Below are 22,526 nucleotides of genomic sequence, written 5' to 3' on the forward strand. Positions count from 1 at the left end.
AAATTTATATGTCTTTTATTTATGAAATATTGTTTTGAAATTTAGAATAAGATCCTCATTACCTAAATATGATTTTGTCAGTAAACTGACTTATTCAATGAAACAGCCAGAAATCAAGTAGGAAAGGAAGACTATTATTTCCATGGATAATCTTATTTCTGTTTACCCAAAGGAGAATAAAGGGCAATCCAATGTTCAGAGGCACAGCGTCACCCACTATGGGAAGGCACAAACACCATCAGCTGGTTTGCTCCAAATTCAAGGTGACAGGCATTATCTTTATTTACATATAAGCAACCAGGTTGCATGCAATTACGTTTGTATAGGTAGTATTTATGTTACAACATTGTAATGCAAATATGAAACAGTGGAGCTCACATTATGACATCACAATGTACATTTAATCATTTTGGCACCACAATAGTTAGAAATTGATCTATATTTCTATTTACATAAGAACTGCAATGTTCAGAAACAAAATATTTAAGTGTTGTGAATTATTATATTTTGCTTTTAATTTTCATGTCCCTTTTGTTCAAGCAAAAAGATCTGAATAAAGGTTCTAGCATGTAATCTTTAAACAAGAATGAATCGAATATTTTATTATCTCAAATTATGTTCCCTTTCACTAAAAGTGTTACTTTTTCTTAGTTTTGTATGCCGATTGTATTATTGTTAATTTGCTACTGCAAGTTAAAACTAAATGCCATATGTCTAAGAATGAAACCAGGACAATATGTATGTAGGGTTTTATGTTATATAAACTTTTCAGACAGAAGTGGTCTGAAAATATACATTGTACATACATATACATATGCTATCTATACACATATAAATAAAATTAAAATTAAATTAAAAGCAATTTTTAAGAAATGAAAAACAGAACTACCGTTGGTGGTGACATCAAAGATGGCACCGCTGATGGCAGCCTTGATGAAATGTTCTCTGACAGTTTTTCCGTTTTTTATCGTTCTCTGTGATTTTCTATGGATTTCATACTCAAGAGACCAACTACTAAGCATCAGGGAATGTTTTTTGATGGCACTTTTCTGTGACTTCACCCCCTCCCACATCTTTACAAATGCAGAAGAGTTTCTAACACAGGAAGAAGCAACGTCCTCTGAACAATGGATAAACAAAAACAAATGGAGAAGCTGAAGGCAAAGAAGGGGTAAGCGGCCTCTCTCTCTTCACTCTTTCTGACTAATTTACATTCACTCACTAATAGGATGGATGAAATACTTCTTTTAAATAGATGCAATTCTGATTTTTACAACTTAGCAGCTCTCTGCTTCACTGAAACCTGGCTAAATGAGTCAATTGATGATAGTAGCCTGCATATCCCAGGATTTCAGATACAAAGAGCAGGCACAACTGTAGAAACATTTGGTAAAAAGAAGGGAGGAGGCTTATATTTATATAGTAACAGGCGTTGGTCCAGAGATATAGCTATATTAAAGAAATTCTGTGATGTGGACTTAGAGACATTAATTATCAATTGCAAACCATTCTATTCTCCATGAGAATTCTCATTTCTCCTAATTGCTGTGTATGTTTCTCCACAAGCTTGTGTAAACAATGCATTACGAACTCTATCTGATCAGATTATATGGGTTGAAGTTTGATACCCAGATTCATTTCAAATTATTTTAGGAGATTTTAAGAAAGCAAACTTAAGGAAAGAGCTACCAAAAATATTTTCAGCATGTCAATTGTCTCACTGAAGGCAAGAATATTTTAGACCATTGCTATACAACATTAAAAGATGCTTTTTGGTCTTTACCACGAGCAGCTGTGGGACATTCTAATCATCTGTCATCTGCACCTCTGTAACTAACTGGTTTGGCTCTGCAACCAAACAAAGCAGACACAGACTTCAATGGATAATTATAACTGCAGAAAAAACAATTGCTACCAACCTGCCTTCCATCGAGGACCTGTATACTTCACGAGTCAAAAAGAGGGCTGTGAAAAATATCTACAGACCCCTCACATCCGGACATAAATTGTTTCAGCTTCTACCCTCAAAACGATGCTATAGGGCACTGCACACCAGAACAACTAGACATAAGGACAGTTTTTCCCAAATGCCGTCACTCTGCTAAACAACTAATTCCCACAATACTATCAAATTATTTACTAAGACTGTATTACTATTATTCGTCTCATCCTTCCTAGTACCTATCTCTTCCCACTTATGACAATAATTGTGTTGCTTGTATCTTTACAATTTATAGTTTTGTTTCCTACTATGATTTGATTGCTTATCAGTAACCTATGACTATCACTAAGTGTTACATCTTATGGTTCTTGATGAATGTATTTTATGTTTTCTTTTATGTACACTGAGAGCATATGCACCAAAGACAAATTCCTGTGTCCAATCACACTTGGCCAATAAAGAATTCTATCCTATTCTATTCTATTCTATTCTATTCTATTCTATTCTATTCTATAAGATAGTTCTTTATTTGAATTTCTGTTGATATTTTCTATAAAATATCAAAATAATTTTATTAAATTATCTATGCTTTCTTTGCAATTATGCAAAGGGTAATAAAATCCCTGGAAGGTGTTTGGTTTCAAATCAGGCTTGGGAGATAAATACTGGCTAGATTCATGCTTTCTTACAAATAGTTGGCTCAATTCATACAATGTATTTAACAATATGTCTTAGTTTAAAAGTTACACTGGCTGGGTTTCAATAATACGTTTAATCAAAATGAATAAAATAACATTTATACCTTAAACTATCATGTCATACCATAAATATCAATGCAACATTTATAGCATAATTGCCTTTTGTAAACCTTCCCAAGAGGCTTCCAACAGGCAAAGTCATTGGGGGAAACCATATTCAATTAACAACCACAGCAAAAGTCATAAAATCATGGCAAGGCTCATTTAACTACCACATCATTTAGCAACAGAAGTTCCATTCTCAATTGTGGTTGTAAGTGTAGGACTACCAGTGGTTTTGTAGCAGTCCTTCTATTGATGGCAGAAAAAAGATACAAACTTTTTACATACAATATACTCAGGGAAAGCCCTATAACTCTCTCCAAATGTGTATTTAATTTTTTTCAAAAAGCCTTTTCTCAACATTATTTTAAACAGATGAAAATAGCTCACTAAAATTGGAAAAATACTTTATTCAGGGCTAAAAGAACCTTCATTCAAAACTGAATTCTCACCAGAAATTCCCTTTGGGCATTCTCAAAGTATCGCTGGACATTCTTGAAGCAAAAAATATTGAAAGTTAGATGTAGAAATTATATTTCAAATTCTAAGAAAAGCTGCATGCATTTCAAATTCTAGCTTCAAGTTAGAAAAAGATGTTACAAGCTTTAAAATCCAAGATTGCACCGACCCAAGGAACAAATGTAGGAAATTCTGGCAATTGAGATCTGTCAGTGCCAACACTGGAGATCAATGCATGGAAAGAACTGCCATTCCTCTAAGAACAATGTGGCAAGGAGAAATGACTTCCACACACAGCACCCTTGGGGAGAAGAGAGTGAAATGGAGCAAATGGCATTTCCTCCAGTCAGGTCACGCCTTGAGCAAGAGTGTTAAGAGCCCTGATCAGATCTGAGTCAACTCCAGTAAGGAAAAAGCCTGCAGGGTCTCTCTGAATTATGGCAGCAGGAGGCCTGGCCTTGACAAGTGAGCAAGCTGTAGATAAGCACAGATAAGTGAGAAGAGGCAGCGGCTGCTCTGAGGAGGAAAAGCTACTCCTCTGGCTGCATTTGGAAGAGAACAAGGGATTGAAGTTCAGGGATTTCCTCCTTGCTGCCCTTTCCAGAAGAGGAGAAATAAACCCCCAAAAGACATTCTTTTCTTCAGGGCAGGCACCCCCTAAACTTGCGCTCTCTAGAAGCATTGCTACCAGGGTATCTGACCAGAACTGCTTTATATAAGTGGTCTAAGTGATACTGGATTTGGGAAAATAAATCTACCCCGATCCTGCCTCTCATCCGCATCTGAGTTGCCGTGAGCATCGGGTACCTCTTTTAGCCAGCTGGTCCTATCTCTTGCCCCCACTTCGACATGCAAGGAAAGTGTGCTTAATTCGCGTGCTTTTGAAAAGCGCGGGCATGGCAAAGATTTTTATTGTGTTATTTCGTACCCAGATGCCCAACCGGCCTCTCTGCGACCACCGCAGCCCCGCTCCCGTCCCCCCGCCCCCGTTTGCACCGCTCTGCTCCACCCCAACCAACCTAGCAGCCCCGCCTCCGTTACCTTGACGATTCCTTTCATTTTAGCCAGCAGAACCCCAAATTCCTGCGACGCCGTTTCCGGGTAAAGCTGCTCCCGCAGCAGCTCCTCCGTGATCTCTGTGTTGCCATAAAAGGTGGCCTGAGCGATACCATTTAGAAGCCCGAGTAAGGGCTTGGCAGGCTCAGGCAAGGGATGCTCCGCGGAAGCCGCCATCTTGTTTGAAGAGGCTCAACTGGACCTGAAATGACTTGGATGATGGGAGCCGGGCGGGGACAAAAACTCTTCTTTGGAAGGCGACCGCTCTTTCCTGGGGATAGCTGCGCCCCCTTTTGGTGACGGGAATTAAAAGCCGAGTTCCTTGTATGCATGGCATACGAGTTCTATAGCATGTTTTTCTGACCTACAAGCCTGCGAGGTTTTTTTTACATGTTTGCGTGACGTTACTTATTAATCAAATTTATACAGGTGCTTATCTCCTCCTAGAGGGACTTATTATACCTTGCACATATAAATATTGTACAATCTAGTTCAGTGGTGGGATTCAAATTTTTTTTACTACTGGTTCTGTGGGCATGGCTTGGAGGGCGAGGCAGAGGAAGGATACTGTAAAATCTCCAGTCAGAGGTGGGATTTGCTGGTTCTCTGAACAACTCAAAATTTCCACTACCGGTTCTCCAGAACTGGTCAGAACCTTCTGAATACCACCTCTGGTCCAGTGTCTCTAGCATTTTTCCATGAGAACATAAGTATATGTTGTATAAATGTATTATTCTTACTTTCTTTACTACATCCATTTTATTGGCATTATGATTATTCTGTTGCCTTGCATATACACTGAGTGATTCTGCATCGGAGACAAACTTTTCTTTGGGAAAAGTTCAGAGAAGAGCAACTAAAAGGCCTGGAGACTAAACCATATGAAGACCGGTTGCAGGTTTTGGGTCTAGCTTGTCTAAAGAAAAGAATTAGGGGTGACATGATAGCAATATTTCAGGATTTGAGGGGCTGCCACAAAAAAGAGGATGTCTAATTATTCTCCAATAATTCTTTCTAACTAAGGACAATTAACCAGTGGAATAGCTTGCTTTTAGAAATCATGGGCGCTTCCTCACTGGAGTTTTTAAGAAGAGACTGGACAGTCACTTGTCTGAGCAGAGGGCTGGAATAGATACTAGAACACCTCCAAGGTCCCTTCCAGCTTCTGTGCTATGCTATTCTCTATTCTATTCCATATATTCTATTCTCTATTCTATTCCATTCCATTGTGTCTCTAATCACACTTGGTCAAATAAAAGTAGTGTAGCACAAGGGTCTTCAAACTTGGCAAGTTTAAGACTTGTGAATGTTAACTCCCGGAATTCCTGTGCTAACATGACTGGAGGAGGAATTCTGGGAGTTGATGTCCACAAGTCTTAAAGCTGTCAAGTTTGAAGACCCTTGGTGTAGCAGCGTATAGTGTATATAGTATAGTATTTTACAGTATAATATTCTACTAAAATTGTGGAAGATTTTGTGAAGAGCAATTTACTTTCAATCCCTCGTTAGTCAGTTTATAATTGTTTGAAAATGCTCCTGAACAGAATTCTCTCTCACTTTATCTTTGCTTTGTAATAAAATAGTTTAAAAAAAATTCCTCACATATGAAGCTGGGATGAAAAGAATCATCAAACGGATCTATATACTTCTTCTAGTATTATAATTTTGTAATATTAAAATGATACATTTAGTTGCAACAATTCTGAAACAATTCTTTCAGACCACTGCAATAAAATAAAATATACATTTGATAAGTAAAACAAAGATGTTTTACACTTAAGAATTTGTGGCATAAAGAAACCTCCCAATATTAATGATTTGCTTGCGGTAGTTATGTAACATTTGTTGCTTTTGAAAGTATTCTTCCCATTTGAAAAGTTAAGCTGATTTTTTAAAACTTGGTTCTTAAATCTCATTTATCTCTACTAGTCTGTATTTTTATGCAGATTTACTCTGAAATCCCATTCATTTTATATCGGATTATTTTCAAGAGAAAGAAAACAAAATTGTAGAATAAATATGTGGATTTTTCTCTCTATTTTGTGCTTTGCAATTTACAACATTTGATTTTCTTTAATTATTTTATTAATTATAAATTCAATAATTTAGCTTCCATTACCGTCTATGAATATTCTCCTTTCTTGTAGCAAAACTCTTCTTCCATTTCGTGGTAGTTAAATTTAATGCTTCCAATTGTATTCCGCGCCAATAGAAGAGAATTCAGCATTCAGCGATTTAGAATGACACTGCAGCCTGTGGCTTTTGACGCCTATCCTATTCGCTGTTTGGTATTATTGCCCTATATAAAATAGTTGACTTCAGCTTCTGGAAGACATTTATGCACACAAGCCAAATTCGTTCTTTCCTTTCTCAGAGGAAAGACCTGAAAAAACGCTTTCCGGTGTTTTATTGGAACTCAGGCACTTTACAAAGACAGCCCTCTACGAAACGTCATTCTCAGCGCCGGCCTGAGGGACCGATGAAAGGCCCTTTCTTCTCCAACTGCTGCCGCGCGCTTTCTGGAAGCTTCGGATCGGCGTTGGTGGTTCAGGTTCCGGGACTGGGGGAAAAGAATCCATCTCCATCGGAAGACTGAGCGGCCATCCGGGCGCAGACATGCCGGAGAACGCAAGCACAAAGGGGGCCTTTCTGAATGCGGCCACAGGGAACCGCAACCACGGCGGCAATCGCGGTTCTTACCAGGATAAAGATAAGCCCGCTCAGATCCGCTTCAGCAACATTTCTGCGGGCAAAGGTGATGGGAGATCCCACGGCCTTTATAGGAAGGGGGTGGCGGGGAGAGGGTGAATGGACTGGTCTGTTGACATCTGGCGGGCTCGGGCAGGGGCTCCCAGCCCTAAAGCACCCAGACCACACCCTCGGCCCTCCGCTTCTTCTGTTGGAATGAACTGAGGCTCTTCCGGAGTCTCGTTGAAGATAAAGAGGGGCGAGCAGCAATAATTTATGATTTGCTGTTTATAACCCTGTTTTTTGTTTTTTTTTTTGATGAAAGGGAAGATGCATTGCATTCGTTTCGTGGTAGTTAATGCTTCCAATTGTATTCCGCGCCAGTAGAAGAGAATACAATATTCAGACTGTTGAGCGATTTCGAATGACACTGCAGCCTGTGGCCACGAAGATTGCTATCATCCCTTCCTATTCTTTTCCACTTTTAGAAAGTGTAATGGGTGTCATTGTCCTGAATGTTTCCAATGTGATTTGAAACAAAAGACAAACGTTTGTACAAGAAAATATTTCTTGGATTGCATAGCGCAGTAAACCATAATGTTGTCACTTTGATTAAAGGTTAAGATTGAGGGCATTAAGTGGAAAAGGCTTGGAACAAACCTGAGTGTTTTTCCAGAAAGGTGATGGGTGGCCTGTGGCTTGTTAGATTCATGGATCCTCCTCCGGGTGATGTCAGATGCAAGTAAAACTAAAACTGAGGATCAAAAGCAAATTCATATGGGGAGAATGATCCTTTAATCAGATTTTAGTTTTTTAGTGTTCATATTGAATGTGAGTTGCATGTTATTGTCAAATAACATTTGTTTTTAAGTAATAAAATATATAATTAAATTGAATTGAAATGGTCCTCTCACACTATCCAACATATTAAAATATAATTAATATAAGACAGCATTATAAAATAACATTATTTTACTATTACTGTTGCTATTTTTGGGGTAGTATTGGTTTTCTTTCTATACAGTGATTGAGTCCATACATTATACAAAAGCAGGATTTGTTCCACTTTAGTTTGCTACATGAATAAGCTATGACAGCTGATACATGGAATCAGTATAAAAATCACTTTGAAATATTTTTTGAGTTAGTATACTTTGAAAATTTGGCATGCATATTGTGATTTTTCATTTTTGGTCCATGTGATGTGAACTAAAGAAGGTGGAATTTATTGAGCAAACCATAAACGTCATGGCTTAATAATATAAATCAGTTTATTGTATTTTTGTGGAAGCCAGCATTTTAAACATCCTAAAGGGTTTAGTGTCAAATTTATTACGTTATATCATATTGTGGTCAGTTGAAGTGGCAGCCATAACAAATCCAATAAATGAAATTGCATTTGAAGTAAATTTCTTTGGGTATATAAATTTATTTTCATCTATTTTAGCGGTTGCGGATGCTGTCAGGACAAGTCTTGGGCCAAAGGGAATGGATAAAATGGTGAGTTTTGAGCTTGGAGGTTTTTTTGTGTGTGTATGTAATTTGTGCTTATAATAAGGCTGTGCAGAACATTTGAAAGATATTTTGCAGAATGCTTTAGGAAAAACAAAACATTCTGGAATCAGTAAATTAACTGTTTCCAGGAAGGCTTGATGAACTACTTCAAAAGCTTTCACCAGTTGTCTTCCCATTCATTCATAGACAGCATTTTTACTGGACCAAAAAATAAGCAACTCTGCATATGCACTCACCCTTTGATTCAGCCATGTCAAATTTTCCTGAAGATGCAGTTTTATTAATACTTTCTGCAACTTTTATTAATATTTTCTGTACACTCATAGTAGCGTACTTTCAAATATTTTGCAGAGGCTTAATAGTAATTGAGTTATGTGTAGACCCATTGAAAACTGATATGAAGTTGCTGAATATTTGTATATGTTTTCAGAAGTAATAAAGGGAAGGGCTTAGAACAGGGCTGTCAAACTCGTGGCCCAGGGGCTGAATGCATTACGAGCTGGCCACGCCCTCACCCGGTTTAACAAACGGGGAAAAAGTCCCAATATGTCGTGATGCCGCTATGACGATGTGAGTTTGAAACCCCTGGCTTAAAATATTGTAGTAAAATAGATATTGGGCAGCTATTCTAGTTAATGTAACTACATGCACTTTAAAAAGTTAAAGGGAGTGTCGTGAGAAACAAAGAATAGAAATTTTATTTGGTATGTACCATATTTATAAAAAGAACTGCCAATAAATCTTTGGCAGATGATTTTTACATGAAATAAAATGAAAGGAATGTACTTTCATTCAACCTCAAGTACATCCATCTTGTACACTTTGCCATGTAACAAGTGAATGGTAAGAAGCATGAGAAGGTGTATGGGAGGCAACTGTAGAGAGCTAAATTAACAAGGCAAACAATTGGGAATCTATGAGATACGGAAACCTTAATAAAGAATGGGTACTGAAAACAGCAAAGGTTACATTATCAGTCTGGTGCCATTCGTTGGTGTCTGTTGAATCTAACATTGAAATTATTAAAAATAATTTAGCTAAAATATTCTAAGATAGGAAATTTCATGAGGTTTCATGCTTTTGAAATTTCCTTGGATGTAGCAGTGCCCATGAACATTACTGAAAATATTTCTAACCCTAGGCTAAATAGTAATTTGCTACGTTTGTACCAATGGTTTGTACTTTATAATGCGTAATATAAATTGATGCTTCAACTTGTATTCTGTTTGTAGATTTTCTCTTTTTTGAGTTGGTGTCCAAAAACTTGATTGTGCTTTTGTAGATCCAAGATGGTAAAGGTGATGTGACAATCACAAATGATGGTGCAACAATTCTGAAGCAGATGCAGGTTCTTCATCCTGCAGCCAAAATGGTAAGTAATACATAGTTTTTAAATTTATGTCAATGCAAAAACTAAAACCAAATTACACTAGCTACTATGATGGTTATATTCCTTATAGCAGGGGTCCCCAACCACCGGTCCCTGGACCGGTACCGGTCCGTGGAACAGTTTCTACTGGGCTGCCGGTTTGCTGGGCACTGCCATCTTGTTTTGATGAAAAAGTGCTTCCGGTGAGCTTTTCCGGGTAGAAAGCGGCGTTTGGGTGCTGAAAGAATCCTCGTGCCTTAGTTTTATCGAGGGGGAGGGCGGCTTCGAACAAAACTAAGGCACGCGGATTCTTTCAGCATGCATGGCAAGGTGAGCCGAGTGACCGTCCCGAAGCCGTCGCAAAGCCCATCGACACAGGTACAAAGGAGGAGTTGAAGGTGGCGGGGAGAAGCGGGGGACGGCTGGCTGGCCGGTCGCTCGGCTCGCCTTGCCATGCGTGCTGATGCCGGTACCGGGCCGCGGATGATTTTGTGATGCTGGTACTGGGCCACAGCACAAAAAAGGTTGGGGGCCACTGCCTTATAGAAAAAATTACTATGGTACATTGACATGCAGCCTAGAAATGTGTGCATTTGTATATTGCATGATTTTTGTTAATGAAAACCTCTAATAGTGTTTTAGAGGAATTTACACTTTTTCTTTCAACATTTGACAATGTATAGCTGGTGGAATTATCAAAAGCACAAGATATTGAAGCTGGAGATGGCACTACATCAGTTGTGATCATTGCAGGTGCTCTCCTGGATGCTTGTTCCAGACTTCTTCAGAAAGGTACGTTTATGTACAGTTTTACATATGGAAATGTAATGTGAAATAATAAAATATAGCCTGGATGATCTTTTGTAATAAGCTTGGCTGTCATGGCTGCATCTCACCTGTTCAAACTCCATGTGCTGTCACTTGGACTTTGGGAGGGGAGATTGGGGAGAAGTGGATGATGGAAACCCAGCTGAATTATATGAAAAGCTACAGCCCGCCAAGATCAAATAACAAGTTGCAGAGCTGGGAACTGAGCACCTGTTTCCTAAACAATGTGCAAGCACCTGATTAGACATTTTCAGATAATGGGGCGGGGGGAGAGGGAACCCAAAGTACAACAACGAGAAATTTTAGTATAACAAAATGGCTTCATTGTTTATATGACTAAAGCAACCAGTTATCCCTTCCACAAGAACATGAAAAGAAAGAGTTTTGTGGATTAAAAATAATAATTCTCTGTGTGTTTTATATGGCTAATGTAGGCTTAATAGTTTTAGAGATAAATTGGAAGACTGGGTATAGTATGCTACGTATGGATGAAAGCTATATTATGTTCCTGTTGAATTTGTATTATATTATTGTTACGATTTATTTTTATGCCATTTTTTTTGCTTCCAAAATGAAGCATTTTTAAAATCAGTCTTTTTAGTAGCCTTAGCTATTCTAAGCTTGGTTTTATCCATCTATCTACTACTTATGCAATTATTTTACAGACAGCTTGATTTGAAATCATTCTGTGAGATCAAATCATTGAAATCAATATATGAGATCAGATTGTTGATATCGTAGATCAATATCTGTGTATTGATGATAGATTGAATAAATTTGTATTCTAAACTCTGCTTAGGAATTCATCCCACCATCATTTCGGAGTCATTCCAGAAGGCATTGGAAAAAGGCATTGAAGTCTTGACCAGCATGGGACAGCCTGTTGAACTGAGTGACAGAGAAACCCTCCTTAACAGTGCAACTACTGCATTGAATTCTAAGGTGGGTATTGGAAAGAAAACACTTGATAAGTTTTTATTTTTGTTTATTTGGTACATATATACTTTTGTTTATTATATATATATATATATATATATATATATATATATATATATATATATATATATATATATATATATATATATATATATATTTGTTTTCTGAGGTTCTGGTATTTGTATGTGGATCTTTGGTTGTTCGGGTTTCTCCAGCGTAAGATTCAAGTATCTAGGCAGCGTTTCGATGAAGTCTCATTCATCATCTTCAGGCTTCTGTCTCGGCTCTGTGCTTCTCAGAGTAATGTGAGATTGCAGCTGCTTCCTCCTTTAACTGCCAGTGGGGTGGGACTTGAATCACTATGAAGATGCAGCAGGAGCCAAACTAGAAGCAAACAGCAAGATCACAACCTGCTCATCCCCAGCAACTAAGACTAACCGAGCACAACAAGCCCCACCTGAACAGAACACGCCTCAACCAATCAGACAACCCCCAACCAATCAGAACACAGCAAACCCCTACCATGAGAACACACCCCACCCAATCAGAACACAGAGCCCCACCAATCAAGATCCCACACTGGCAGTTAAAGGAGGAAGCAAAATCTCCATTACTCTGAGAAGCACAGAGCCGAGACAGAAGCCTGAAGATGATGAATGAGACTTCATATATATATCATATATATATATATATATATATATATATTTTTTATGTACAATTTATAAGATTAATAAGAGACTAATGTCTTCTAAAACAGTTTGCAGATTGCTACTTTTTTTTAGCTAGGTATCAATCAGTATTGTATAAGAGTGTGCAGGATATGTTTAGTTTCAAATTGATTATGAAGATCTCAACCTTCAACAAACATTCAGCATCATTTCCTATTGAATGCTAGTGATATAATTCTCATAGTAATTTAATAACTTAATTTCCATGACTTCATCAAAATATACCTATCAACATTTTTACAATTATTTGAGGTACAAAAACTTTTGTCATTCCATTTGCTGACTTGATTAGATTTAATGAAGTCATCCTGTGTGTAAAATTTGCACAATATATAATACTTATAACTAAGATGCAGTTATGAGAATCTATAGAAATCATGGCACAAGCACTAAAGAAATGAATGAGAAAGATTCTTCCTCTTTGCCCACCAATATAATCTCATCAGAATGTTGTCTGTTCCCTCCTCTCCTGGATTGCTTAAACATATAAGATTAAACATAGAAGTCTTTTGCCTTGTTATGGTTCCTTTGTCTGGACAAAATACATTCATTTGGAGATGCTGATGCCATTTCATACACGAAAGAAAGAAGAATCATACATCCATAATGAGTATTGTAGGAAAGGAAGCTTTGCAGCTGTCCCCTTGGAGTTCAGCTAATTACCTCCAGTCTTGACTTTAAGCTTCACTGAGCTTGCTTCAGGAGACCTATTGAGAGAGTCAACTGGATGGTGTGGCTTAGATTCTATGTAAACAATTGGATAAATTAATTCCTGTTGCAGTTTTGAATAATTAAAAAGATAAAGTTGTGTGAAATTCTTATACAATGGACAAACAAAAGGCATGTTAAGTAAATCTTTACTGCTCCTTCAGGTTGTGTCGCAGTATTCTAGTCTCCTTTCTCCAATGAGTGTTGAAGCTGTGATGAAGGTGATAGATCCAACTACAGCTAGCAGCGTGGATCTTAGAGACATTAAAATTGTTAAAAAACTTGGGTAAGAGTTAGACAAATTCTGAATATTTGTATTTTTATTTTGTATTGCTTGTTCACTGAATATTTATTTTTAGGGGCACAATTGATGACTGTGAACTCATTGAAGGGCTGGTCCTTACACAAAGAGTGGCCAATACTGGAGTGACCAGAGTGGAAAAAGCTAAAATAGGTCTCATTCAGTTTTGCTTATCTGCTCCAAAAACAGATGTAAGTTGCTTAATTTGTTCTTTTGAATCAATTATAGGGAGTCTTCTACTTACAATCGTTCATTTAATGACGTTGAAAGTTACAATGGCACTGAAAAATGTGACAAAGACTGTTTTTCACACTTAATGACCATTGTAGCATCCCCATTGTCACATGATCAAAATTCAGATGCTTGGCAACTGATTCATATTTATGACAGTTGCAGTGTCCCGGGCTGATGTGATCACCTTTTGCAACCTGACAAGCAAAGTCAACGGGGAAGCCAGATTCATTCAACAACTGTGTTACTAATTTTAACTATAGTGATTCAACGGTGACAAGAAAGGTCATAAAGTGGGGCAAAACTCACTTAAGAACTGTCTCAGAATAGAAATTTAGGGCTCAATTGTGATTGTAAGTTGAGACCTACCTGTAACTTAAAAAAAGTTTCTAAAGTATTGATCTTGTATTTGATTAGTAAAAATTAAACAGTATGTAAGATTGTATTGCAGATTGCCTATCTGTGCTTGTTAAAGAATACATTAGGTTCACAAAGCAAGATCTGTCCAATTTGTTTTGAGCAATCCTCTCAACATAAGACTAAATGCAGTATTATGCAAGTTGACATTGTCTCATACAACTAAAGCATTCTTCCTTTCCTACAACTATCCATAACTACAGCAGATTTCTGGGGACAGACAATTTACAGAATTTGCAAGTTAGAATTCAGTCTTGTTAACTATTTCATTGATGAAAATCACAGTTTATCCATCCACTAAAAGAATTGTTTTTGGAAGTCACTCAAGGCACCCTAATGTAGTGTTCTATAGAAATGAAACAAATTGACAAGAACTATAATGCCTATAAATAGATCTTTTGTGCCTAAAATAATTAAAATGTCAGCTGTAATTTACTACTTTGCCAAGCCTTTATTTTCATGTAATTGGTTTGTGGCATAGCTATTAAATTGTCTATTATGTACGAGTATACTTAACATTCTTTTTAAATTTTTCTCCTAGATGGATAACCAGATTGTTGTTTCTGACTACACTCAAATGGATAGAGTCTTGCGTGAAGAGAGAGCCTACATTCTGAATTTAGTTAAGCAAATTAAGAAGACAGGTTGCAATGTATTACTCATTCAGAAATCCATTTTACGGTATGTTTATTTCAATGATTCATATTTCATTCATTTTTAACTAGAGCTTTTTCTTAGATTTAAAATTGTTCTTGTCATACCTAATATATGCAAACTCCCTAGAGTTTGCATACTGCTAAAGCTATAAGTTAAAAACAATGGAAATGAGACTTTTTTAACACTATAGTATTTTCCAGTACTTGGTAATGAGATGGGGAAGCAAAATAATTAATTTCATGGTTCCAGAACGCTTGGGAAATATCTAAAACCCATGTTTGATAGTAGGATTAGAGTAGGAAGAAAACAAAATTCTGTTCTAAAGTTTTGAAATCATTTTATGCCAGATCAGAATAGTTCTGATAATGCAGTGCTGTGATGGTATGTATTAATAAACCACATCAAATGTATTGGTTGTAGGGATGCTCTAAGTGATCTGGCTCTACATTTCCTGAACAAAATGAAGATTATGGTGATAAAAGATATTGAAAGAGAAGACATTGAATTTATATGTAAGGTGAGATAATAAGGTTTTTGAAAAGAATTAATTCTCAAGTAATGGAATATAATAATCCTGACAGTGTCATGAGTAATCATGAATTGAAATTGATTGTAACAGTGAATGAATCTGTCTTGGCATTTGTAATGCTATAATAAAAAGCAGTCTATAAATAGCTATTTTCTTAAAAGGTAGCTTCTCTGAAGATTTCTAAGACCTTTTACAGAATAATCTTCTCGGAAGCTGTGTCATTAATTTATAATGGGTCTTATTTCCAAACAAATTGATTGAGGTTCGGTGGTAAGGCACTTCCAGTGCACATATATTTATCAAATATTCACATGTGCTTTGTAGAATTGTTCCCATTCTGCTCCCTCAGTTGTGCTCTCTTACAAACAGCTAGGTAGTTGAGGTTACAAATACATGTATTTTCCACATTAATGCATTTTCTTAATTGCTTAGTTGTAAGCAAAGGGAATGAGCGAGAAGCTACTTTGGGAGACGCATAATCAGCCCAGATATTGTAACTCTGAAGTATCTGCTTCTTTACACTATTTTGTTCATATCTATGATGCATCTTGATAGATTTGACTCACCACTGAGGACTTTAAAATAGTATATATGTGGCTATGGTCCTGTATATGGCCAATGTATGTGTTTTCATAGAAGACAAGGTGGCAGTGGTGGGTAGGAAAATGAATAAACTGTTTTCTCACTCCCTCAGTCTTGCAGTTTGTCCCTGCTTTTAAAGGAATGAAATAGCTACTGTTTTGCATTCCTCTCAGAGAAGATTTCCGCTCTTCTTTGAGCAAAAATAATGTCTCTGGAAGTGAGGAGAGGCTGCTTCTGCATGTTAGGGTACATTTGTCTCTGTTATGAACAAATAAGCAAGAGTGTATGCTTATCATTTTTGGGGGATGGGGAAGCTGTGTCATCATGGAGCTGTATGCACATTTATTTTCATTCAGGCCTGGAAGTAGATTTGACATCTGCTTGGGAAGTTTACCTGCCTTTTGATTTCCAATTGCTTGCACACTACAGAACATTCTGAAAAAAATTACATATCTAACCTAAGATGTATTTGTGTATTTTTTTTTAAAGACTATTGGAACTAAGCCAGTTGCTCATATTGATCAGTTCACTGGTGACATGCTGGGATCTGCAGAACTTGCAGAAGAAGTTAATTTAAATGGATCTGGAAAGCTAGTTAAGGTAGGATAAATCTAGTCATCTTGTTCTGAAGTTAAAGCAAATTTTTAAAACTGTTTGAATGGATTCTATAGGATAACAAGAAACAAAAGCCCTCCTTGCTAAGAACTAAAGGAAAACTCTTGAAAAGGAAACTGAGACTGTCATTTTGTTGTTATCAGTGCTTTCATAGCTCTAAAATGTGACCCCAAAAGCAGTAAGCTTTCTTATCTGAATATTCAGCATAGAGCCTGTTTTGTATTTCAGATTACAGGCTGTGCTAGCCCTGGAAAAACAGTAACAATTGTGGTACGAGGGTCTAATAAACTGGTGATCGAGGAGGCTGAGCGTTCCATCCATGATGCTTTGTGTGTTGTCCGTTGTTTGGTCAAGAAAAGGTACTGCATCATCTTTTTGGACCAATAAAATCATCATTCAAGTTAGCAAACTACATCTTAAGATGCATCTTAATTTTAATTTCAGAGCCCTAATTGCAGGTGGTGGAGCACCAGAAATAGAGTTGGCATTACGCTTGAATGAATATTCTCGTATTTTAAGTGGCATGGAATCTTACTGTGTTCGTGGCTATGGAGAGGCTCTGGAAATTATTCCATCTACCCTGGCTGAAAATGCAGGCCTTAATCCGATATCCACTGTTACAGAGTTGAGAAACAGACATGCACAAGGAGAGAAGACTGCTGGCATTAATGTCAGAAAGGTAATCTGCAAACTAATAAAATAAGTGATGTACCACATTTGATATTTGTAAAATTCTGCACCAGTGTTATTTTTCATATTTATTGCATTGTGCATAATTCAGTGGATTGATATTACAATATAAATTGCAGCAATGCAGAGAAGTGCAATAGGTTTGTAGTTATATTGTGTTGGTTTGGGTGACTCAAGTTAGAAATGTCAGTTAAACAAAATCCTTTTTGCTCTTAGAATATTAGATATTTTAGCAAGTGGCAATATAACTGAAGTAGTTTTTCAAGTTCCCATAATGGAAATTGTGACTGAATGTTTTTTTTTATAGCCATGTCTATACAAACAGGCAGCTAAATAGCAATTCACTTCAACAATCCCACAAGTCACATAATAGCAACTTAAATGCATGTCTCTGGCTTTTGTCCTGATGCTTCTTTCTAATACATATACAATTTTTGCAATTAGCATTTCAACAAAGAATACTATTTTTGCCCTTGACACTGTGGAAGTCGGAGCATTCTAGCATGATCTGTAATGCAACTTGCACGTTCCACGTATGAAAATAAAGTGCATAAAGGCACAAGGGTGGCAACATTTCAATATAACTCATAGACTTTATTCTGCTGTTTAACAATAGTTGCTATTCAGGCAGATAGTCGTTTTCTTATGTCTGCCACATTGGCCATCCGAAACTGCTGATTCTGTTGTGTGTATGGCTTCAAACCTATCTGGCCAAAGTAAATCAGTGTCATCAAACTTGATGGGGGAGTCGTGTTTGCTTATAGGGGAAGGTAGGGAAGGAAGGTAGGGAAAGAGGCTGGGTCTTAGTCACTCTTCAATAGCTAGTCAAGTATGTGCGGTGTTAATACATCATATATGAACATCCACACTAATTCCTCATGAATTAAATTCCATTAAAGAGCCCTTATTTTGAGAAGGGATATTTCATTCAAAAAGAAATACTGAATTATGCATAATTTAATGGGAATAGAAAATGGGGAGGGGATTTTTAAAAACATCTTCTCTTCATTAGTCCCTTCACTAGTCAACTAATTAAAATATATAGTATTATTAAGTATAAGTATGCTTCTGGGTCCAATTCAGGGTGTTGGTTACCACCTTAAAGCCAATCATGACATGGTCTAGGTTATCTGAGGAACCACTTCACCCCAAAGGAATTGGCCCACCTCGCACACCATCAGAAGGGTTTTTTGAACATTGGCAAAGCTGGCTAGGAGCTGTGTCCTGCTGAAATTTTGCTAGATAGCCTTATATCTAATACTTCCTTCTATGGGTTTTAGGTATGTCAATTTAAATGGCAGTCACATAGAGAGAGTAATTGGTATATGTCAACAAAAAATAGCTTTTTAAATGTTTTAAATTATGTTAAAAGTGAAAGTGAGGAAGGGTGTTTTTTTGAATATCAGTACATGAACAGTGAGGCATCTGGGTATCATTTGGATACAAGTAATGGTAATAATATTTGTTACTTTAATAATTATGTAATTGTAATGTTATACATATTTATGCTAAAATATAGGCTTTCATTATTTAATTGTTCAGTATGTTAGAATGCCATTCTGATGACAATAACAGTATCATTAAAACATACATAGTGGCACCATCTCTCAACATCTAATCTTTACATCTAGCTTTTTAGTATATTTTATAGAAATATGCATTAATGTTCCTCCTATTTCTTGTTTCTGCCTCTGTTCTAGCTCCTAATAGAGCCAATCTTGTGTTATAAAGCATTTCCTCTATCCATCATCTCTTGTCCATTTCAGTATTTCAATTCTTATTTGTTTTTTGACTTGCCTCCCAAACTCCTCCCTTGGGTCTTTATCTCTGTCTATCCCTTTCCTGTTTAATCTAAACATTCCTTCCCTCTCTACTATCTTTTGCTACCAAGCCTCCAGAGGGTCTTCCCAAGTCCTATCTTCTTTTCAAGAGTACCTTTCTAATGATCCAATAGCATTTTTTGGTCTTTTAGTATGTATTTTCCCTGAATTATTTCATAAATCTTTATTGCCTTGTCCTTCTTGTTTTATTTGTTGATTTATCTGTTCTATCTTTTTCCCTGGTCTTTCTATTATCTCCTCTATTTCCTGGGCTTTTTGATCATTCATTATCCCTTGTTGAATATTTTCTAAAATGAGGAAGTGTTGCCCTCTGTAGTCTTGTTGATCTTATTTGCATAATTTAATAAAGTTGATGTGATTTTTCATCCTACTGTGTTGGCAATAAAATAGGCATAAAAAAACCTTTTATTTCCTGCAAAAAAAGTCTCAGGGAAACTGTTTCTATTTAAGTTGTATTTTCTCTTTGTATTTATTTACAAAATCACTAATCATCTCTGTAATTAAGGTTTATATTATATTAGTTCCCTATTTTAAATATGGAAAAAAATGGTCAGAATGTTTATTTCTTTAATTTGAAAAATGTCATTTGTCTGAGATACCTAGAAATGACTTTTAAGCTCAGTGATCTTGTATTCCTATTGGTCTGATTTTTTAAAAAGAAGTCACTCCCCTGGAATTACATACTAGTTGTAAAACTCCCAACTCTCACAGATTTAATATGTAATTTCTAATAATAGCATCATTAAAAAGAAAACAGTTGCTTGGTGTTTAAGGCAGCAGTGCTTCATATATATGTATATGTATACATATACACATGCACATGCACACATATGCATATATAAAATTTCTCACAAGAGACCTCTACTTCTTAGGAGCTATGGCTGACATTTTTTATTTTTTTTTAAAGTTCTGTAATATCCCTTTTAAAGTAAGAATTATAGCCAGTACTTTAAGGATATCCTCACCATAGATTTGTGTAACAGCAATTTCATATTGGCAGTTCTGTTTTCAATGAAGAAAGAGTTCAATCATAAATAGGGTCATTTTCTTGCTGAATAAGCAGAATCAGATTGGATACTTTTGCATAGTTGTGTGTGTGTGTGCGTGTGTGTGTGTGGCAGAATTTTGCTAATGGGTACAGCATATTGAGAAAACGTACTGGATGAGTATTTTTTAGTACAGACATTTGAAAAGGTATAAATGTATTTACCTTAAACACATGAAAGCTCTTAGAAATACATGATATCATGTTTAAGATGCTTGCCGATAATAGTTAGTACTTTGATATTGTGATTTTTAAATTATAGGGTGGCATTTCAAATATCTTGGAAGAGCTGGTGGTCCAGCCTTTATTGGTGTCGATCAGTGCTCTCACCCTAGCTACAGAAACAGTTCGCAGCATTCTGAAGATTGATGATGTGGTAAGCTATTTAACATTCTTTCAATTGCTCTAACGGCTTTTGTATCTAATTTTTGTTAATTTTTAAAATCAAAATGATAGTTCTTACCATAATATAATGGTATGTTGGGTGAAAATTATTTTGTAATTATAGTTATGGTAATCTGATGTGGATAGTTAGGCATGTGCAATTGTTTTTGAAAACAGAATACTATATTATGGAGAAAAAGGTTGACAAATTATGCTGTGGTATTATTCCTATAATATCTTATGTCTTTTTTTTTAACAGGTAAACACTCGATGAAATGACTAAAGGAAGGGGCAGTACTCTTTAACTAGTACACTATCCTATGTTTGGAACTTGGCTCCTGCATTAGACACCTACTTAACTTGTGGTTGTGTTCATGTTTTGTCAATCTAAGTTAATAAAACCTCAACTTCAAAAGACAGACTTTGTTTAAATTCTTCAATCATAAGCTTACAGAGCTAAAAACTGCTTAAATTGGCAGGATTGCGGTCTTTTTTAAAACTGATTTCAATACCTGTTTTCAATTTAAATCAAGGAATTTAAAGTAATTTAAATTTAAATAATGTAATTTTAATTTAAATAATATTTTAAAGTAAAGTATTAGTAATCTTAACTACTAATTTTCTCACCCATTCTTTAACATGCATTTCGGAGTGTTTTTTAACTTAGTGTATTTTTTTAATGCAAGAGAAATTTCCCAAACAAGTGCGAGGAGGGAGAATAGGTGCAAATCACCACACGTCATGACATGAAACAAATACCATGACTTGTATTCTGACATCAGGACACAAGAAAATAATTTCATTTGTGTGATATCATTGCCTGTGTATCATTTTGGTATCAAAAATTTACTTCCATATGCTGCTTGTGGAAACGTCAGCTTCTCTGGCCTCTTTGGTAGTTTTAGCAATAAAGTTCTTGAACAAAGCTGTTTAGGAGATTATGTGCTGTTACATTGATTTCTGAAGTGTTGGGCTGAAAACATTGCAAGATACTAGCCTTCAGTAGGAACTCTTTGAGCTCATAATTTAGTATGAACAGTATTCTGCATTTGGTTTATCCTTTGGATTGAACTGGGATAAATATTATTGAGAAAATATGTTTTGTAGAATTTTAAAACAGAATGAGTTCATAAATAAAGGGAACTTCCTAAAACAAATATTTTACTACCTGATTTTTAACCAGTTACCTCAATTCACATTTTAAGAGTGTAGTACAAACTATTTTCAGTTGTGATCTTAATGTTTTTCAATTATGTCACTATACTGATAGTTCTCAGTTAATGGCCAGTAACTCCTTTGCTAAGCAGCATGGTTGTAAAGCACAAATTTATGTGACTGTGTCAATTTATGACGTAAGTTCTGGTTGTGGTCATTAAGCAGATCATGCACAGTTAAGCACAAGTTATGGTGATGTGACTGCAATTTGTGACTTCCTGTAGGCTTCCCAATTAAGTTGGCACTGAAGATTGCAAATGGTGATCATGTGGCTACCAGATACAGATGTAATTGTATGACAGTGGCCAAGGACCTGAATTAACAAGTCTAACCATGGAGACAGTGCAACAGCTGTAACTTCTAGAATGAGTCATAAGTCTCATTAGATACCATTATAATTTTGAATGGTTGCTCAGTGAATGGTCACTAAGGGACCACTACCTATAGTTAAAACTTGAATACCGAATAGGCAGAAATATACCTAAACGACAATAAAAATACGTTACCTTTTTATATTTTAAAATCTTCATGGCAGTTGCTTTTTTCAAATTGTGCTGAAAGCACGGGAATTCAGTTTTGATCATACTTCCAGATGTGATCAGTAATGGTAGATGAGCGTTGTACTATTTCAGTACTTTTCATATCAGATTTCAGATTTGAACATGTTTTGTAAGGTAAGCTACGTATTCTAACTCAGTATATTACACACTAGAGGTTTGATAGCTCTGTTCATCAAATGGCTGACAAGTGAATGATGGAGTCAATGCACAATACACTAAAATGAAAGATAAGCTGAAAACTAAGCAGGGGTTTACAGTAAATAAAGCTGATTGCAATATAAATCACAATACCGCAAGCTTACAGCTAACTAGATTATCACTGCATTAACCGATCACTTAATGTTATATGAATTGATTTAAAAGTTAAGGTTTATATAGGTGTTCCCCACCTTCCACCTCTTGAATATAACTTAGAGACTAAATCTAAGCA

The 22,526-nt window shown here is 36.2% G+C and overlaps 2 protein-coding genes across 3 annotated transcripts in view; one reads left to right on the plus strand and one right to left on the minus strand.

Moving 5' to 3' along the window:
* COMMD1 (copper metabolism domain containing 1) overlaps window positions 1-4,447 on the minus strand; it is an 88,049-nt gene extending 83,602 nt beyond the window's left edge. For both annotated transcript variants that reach the window (XM_026712854.2, XM_087939334.1), the window contains exon 1: window positions 4,243-4,447. In XM_026712854.2, coding sequence (XP_026568639.1) covers window positions 4,243-4,434 — 192 coding nt within the window. In that variant the 5' untranslated portion in view covers window positions 4,435-4,447. The remainder of the gene's footprint in view (window positions 1-4,242) is intronic.
* A 2,258-nt stretch (window positions 4,448-6,705) lies between these two features.
* On the plus strand, window positions 6,706-20,736 carry CCT4 (chaperonin containing TCP1 subunit 4). The gene is made up of 14 exons (XM_087938638.1): window positions 6,706-7,012; window positions 8,393-8,445; window positions 9,743-9,832; window positions 10,513-10,621; window positions 11,457-11,599; window positions 13,194-13,315; window positions 13,389-13,521; window positions 14,520-14,659; window positions 15,056-15,152; window positions 16,236-16,346; window positions 16,590-16,720; window positions 16,806-17,040; window positions 20,200-20,313; window positions 20,581-20,736. Exons 1-14 carry the CDS (start codon window positions 6,874-6,876, stop codon window positions 20,593-20,595), a joined length of 1,632 nt encoding a protein of 543 aa, XP_087794764.1. The 5' UTR covers window positions 6,706-6,873; the 3' UTR covers window positions 20,596-20,736.
* The last annotated feature ends 1,790 nt before the right edge of the window (window positions 20,737-22,526 follow it).

The sequence above is a fragment of the Pseudonaja textilis genome, chromosome 1 (assembly GCF_049901715.1).
Source record: "Pseudonaja textilis isolate UNSWEBS1 chromosome 1, rPseTex1.2, whole genome shotgun sequence".
In the NCBI taxonomy this organism is placed as follows: Eukaryota; Metazoa; Chordata; class Lepidosauria; order Squamata; family Elapidae; genus Pseudonaja; species Pseudonaja textilis.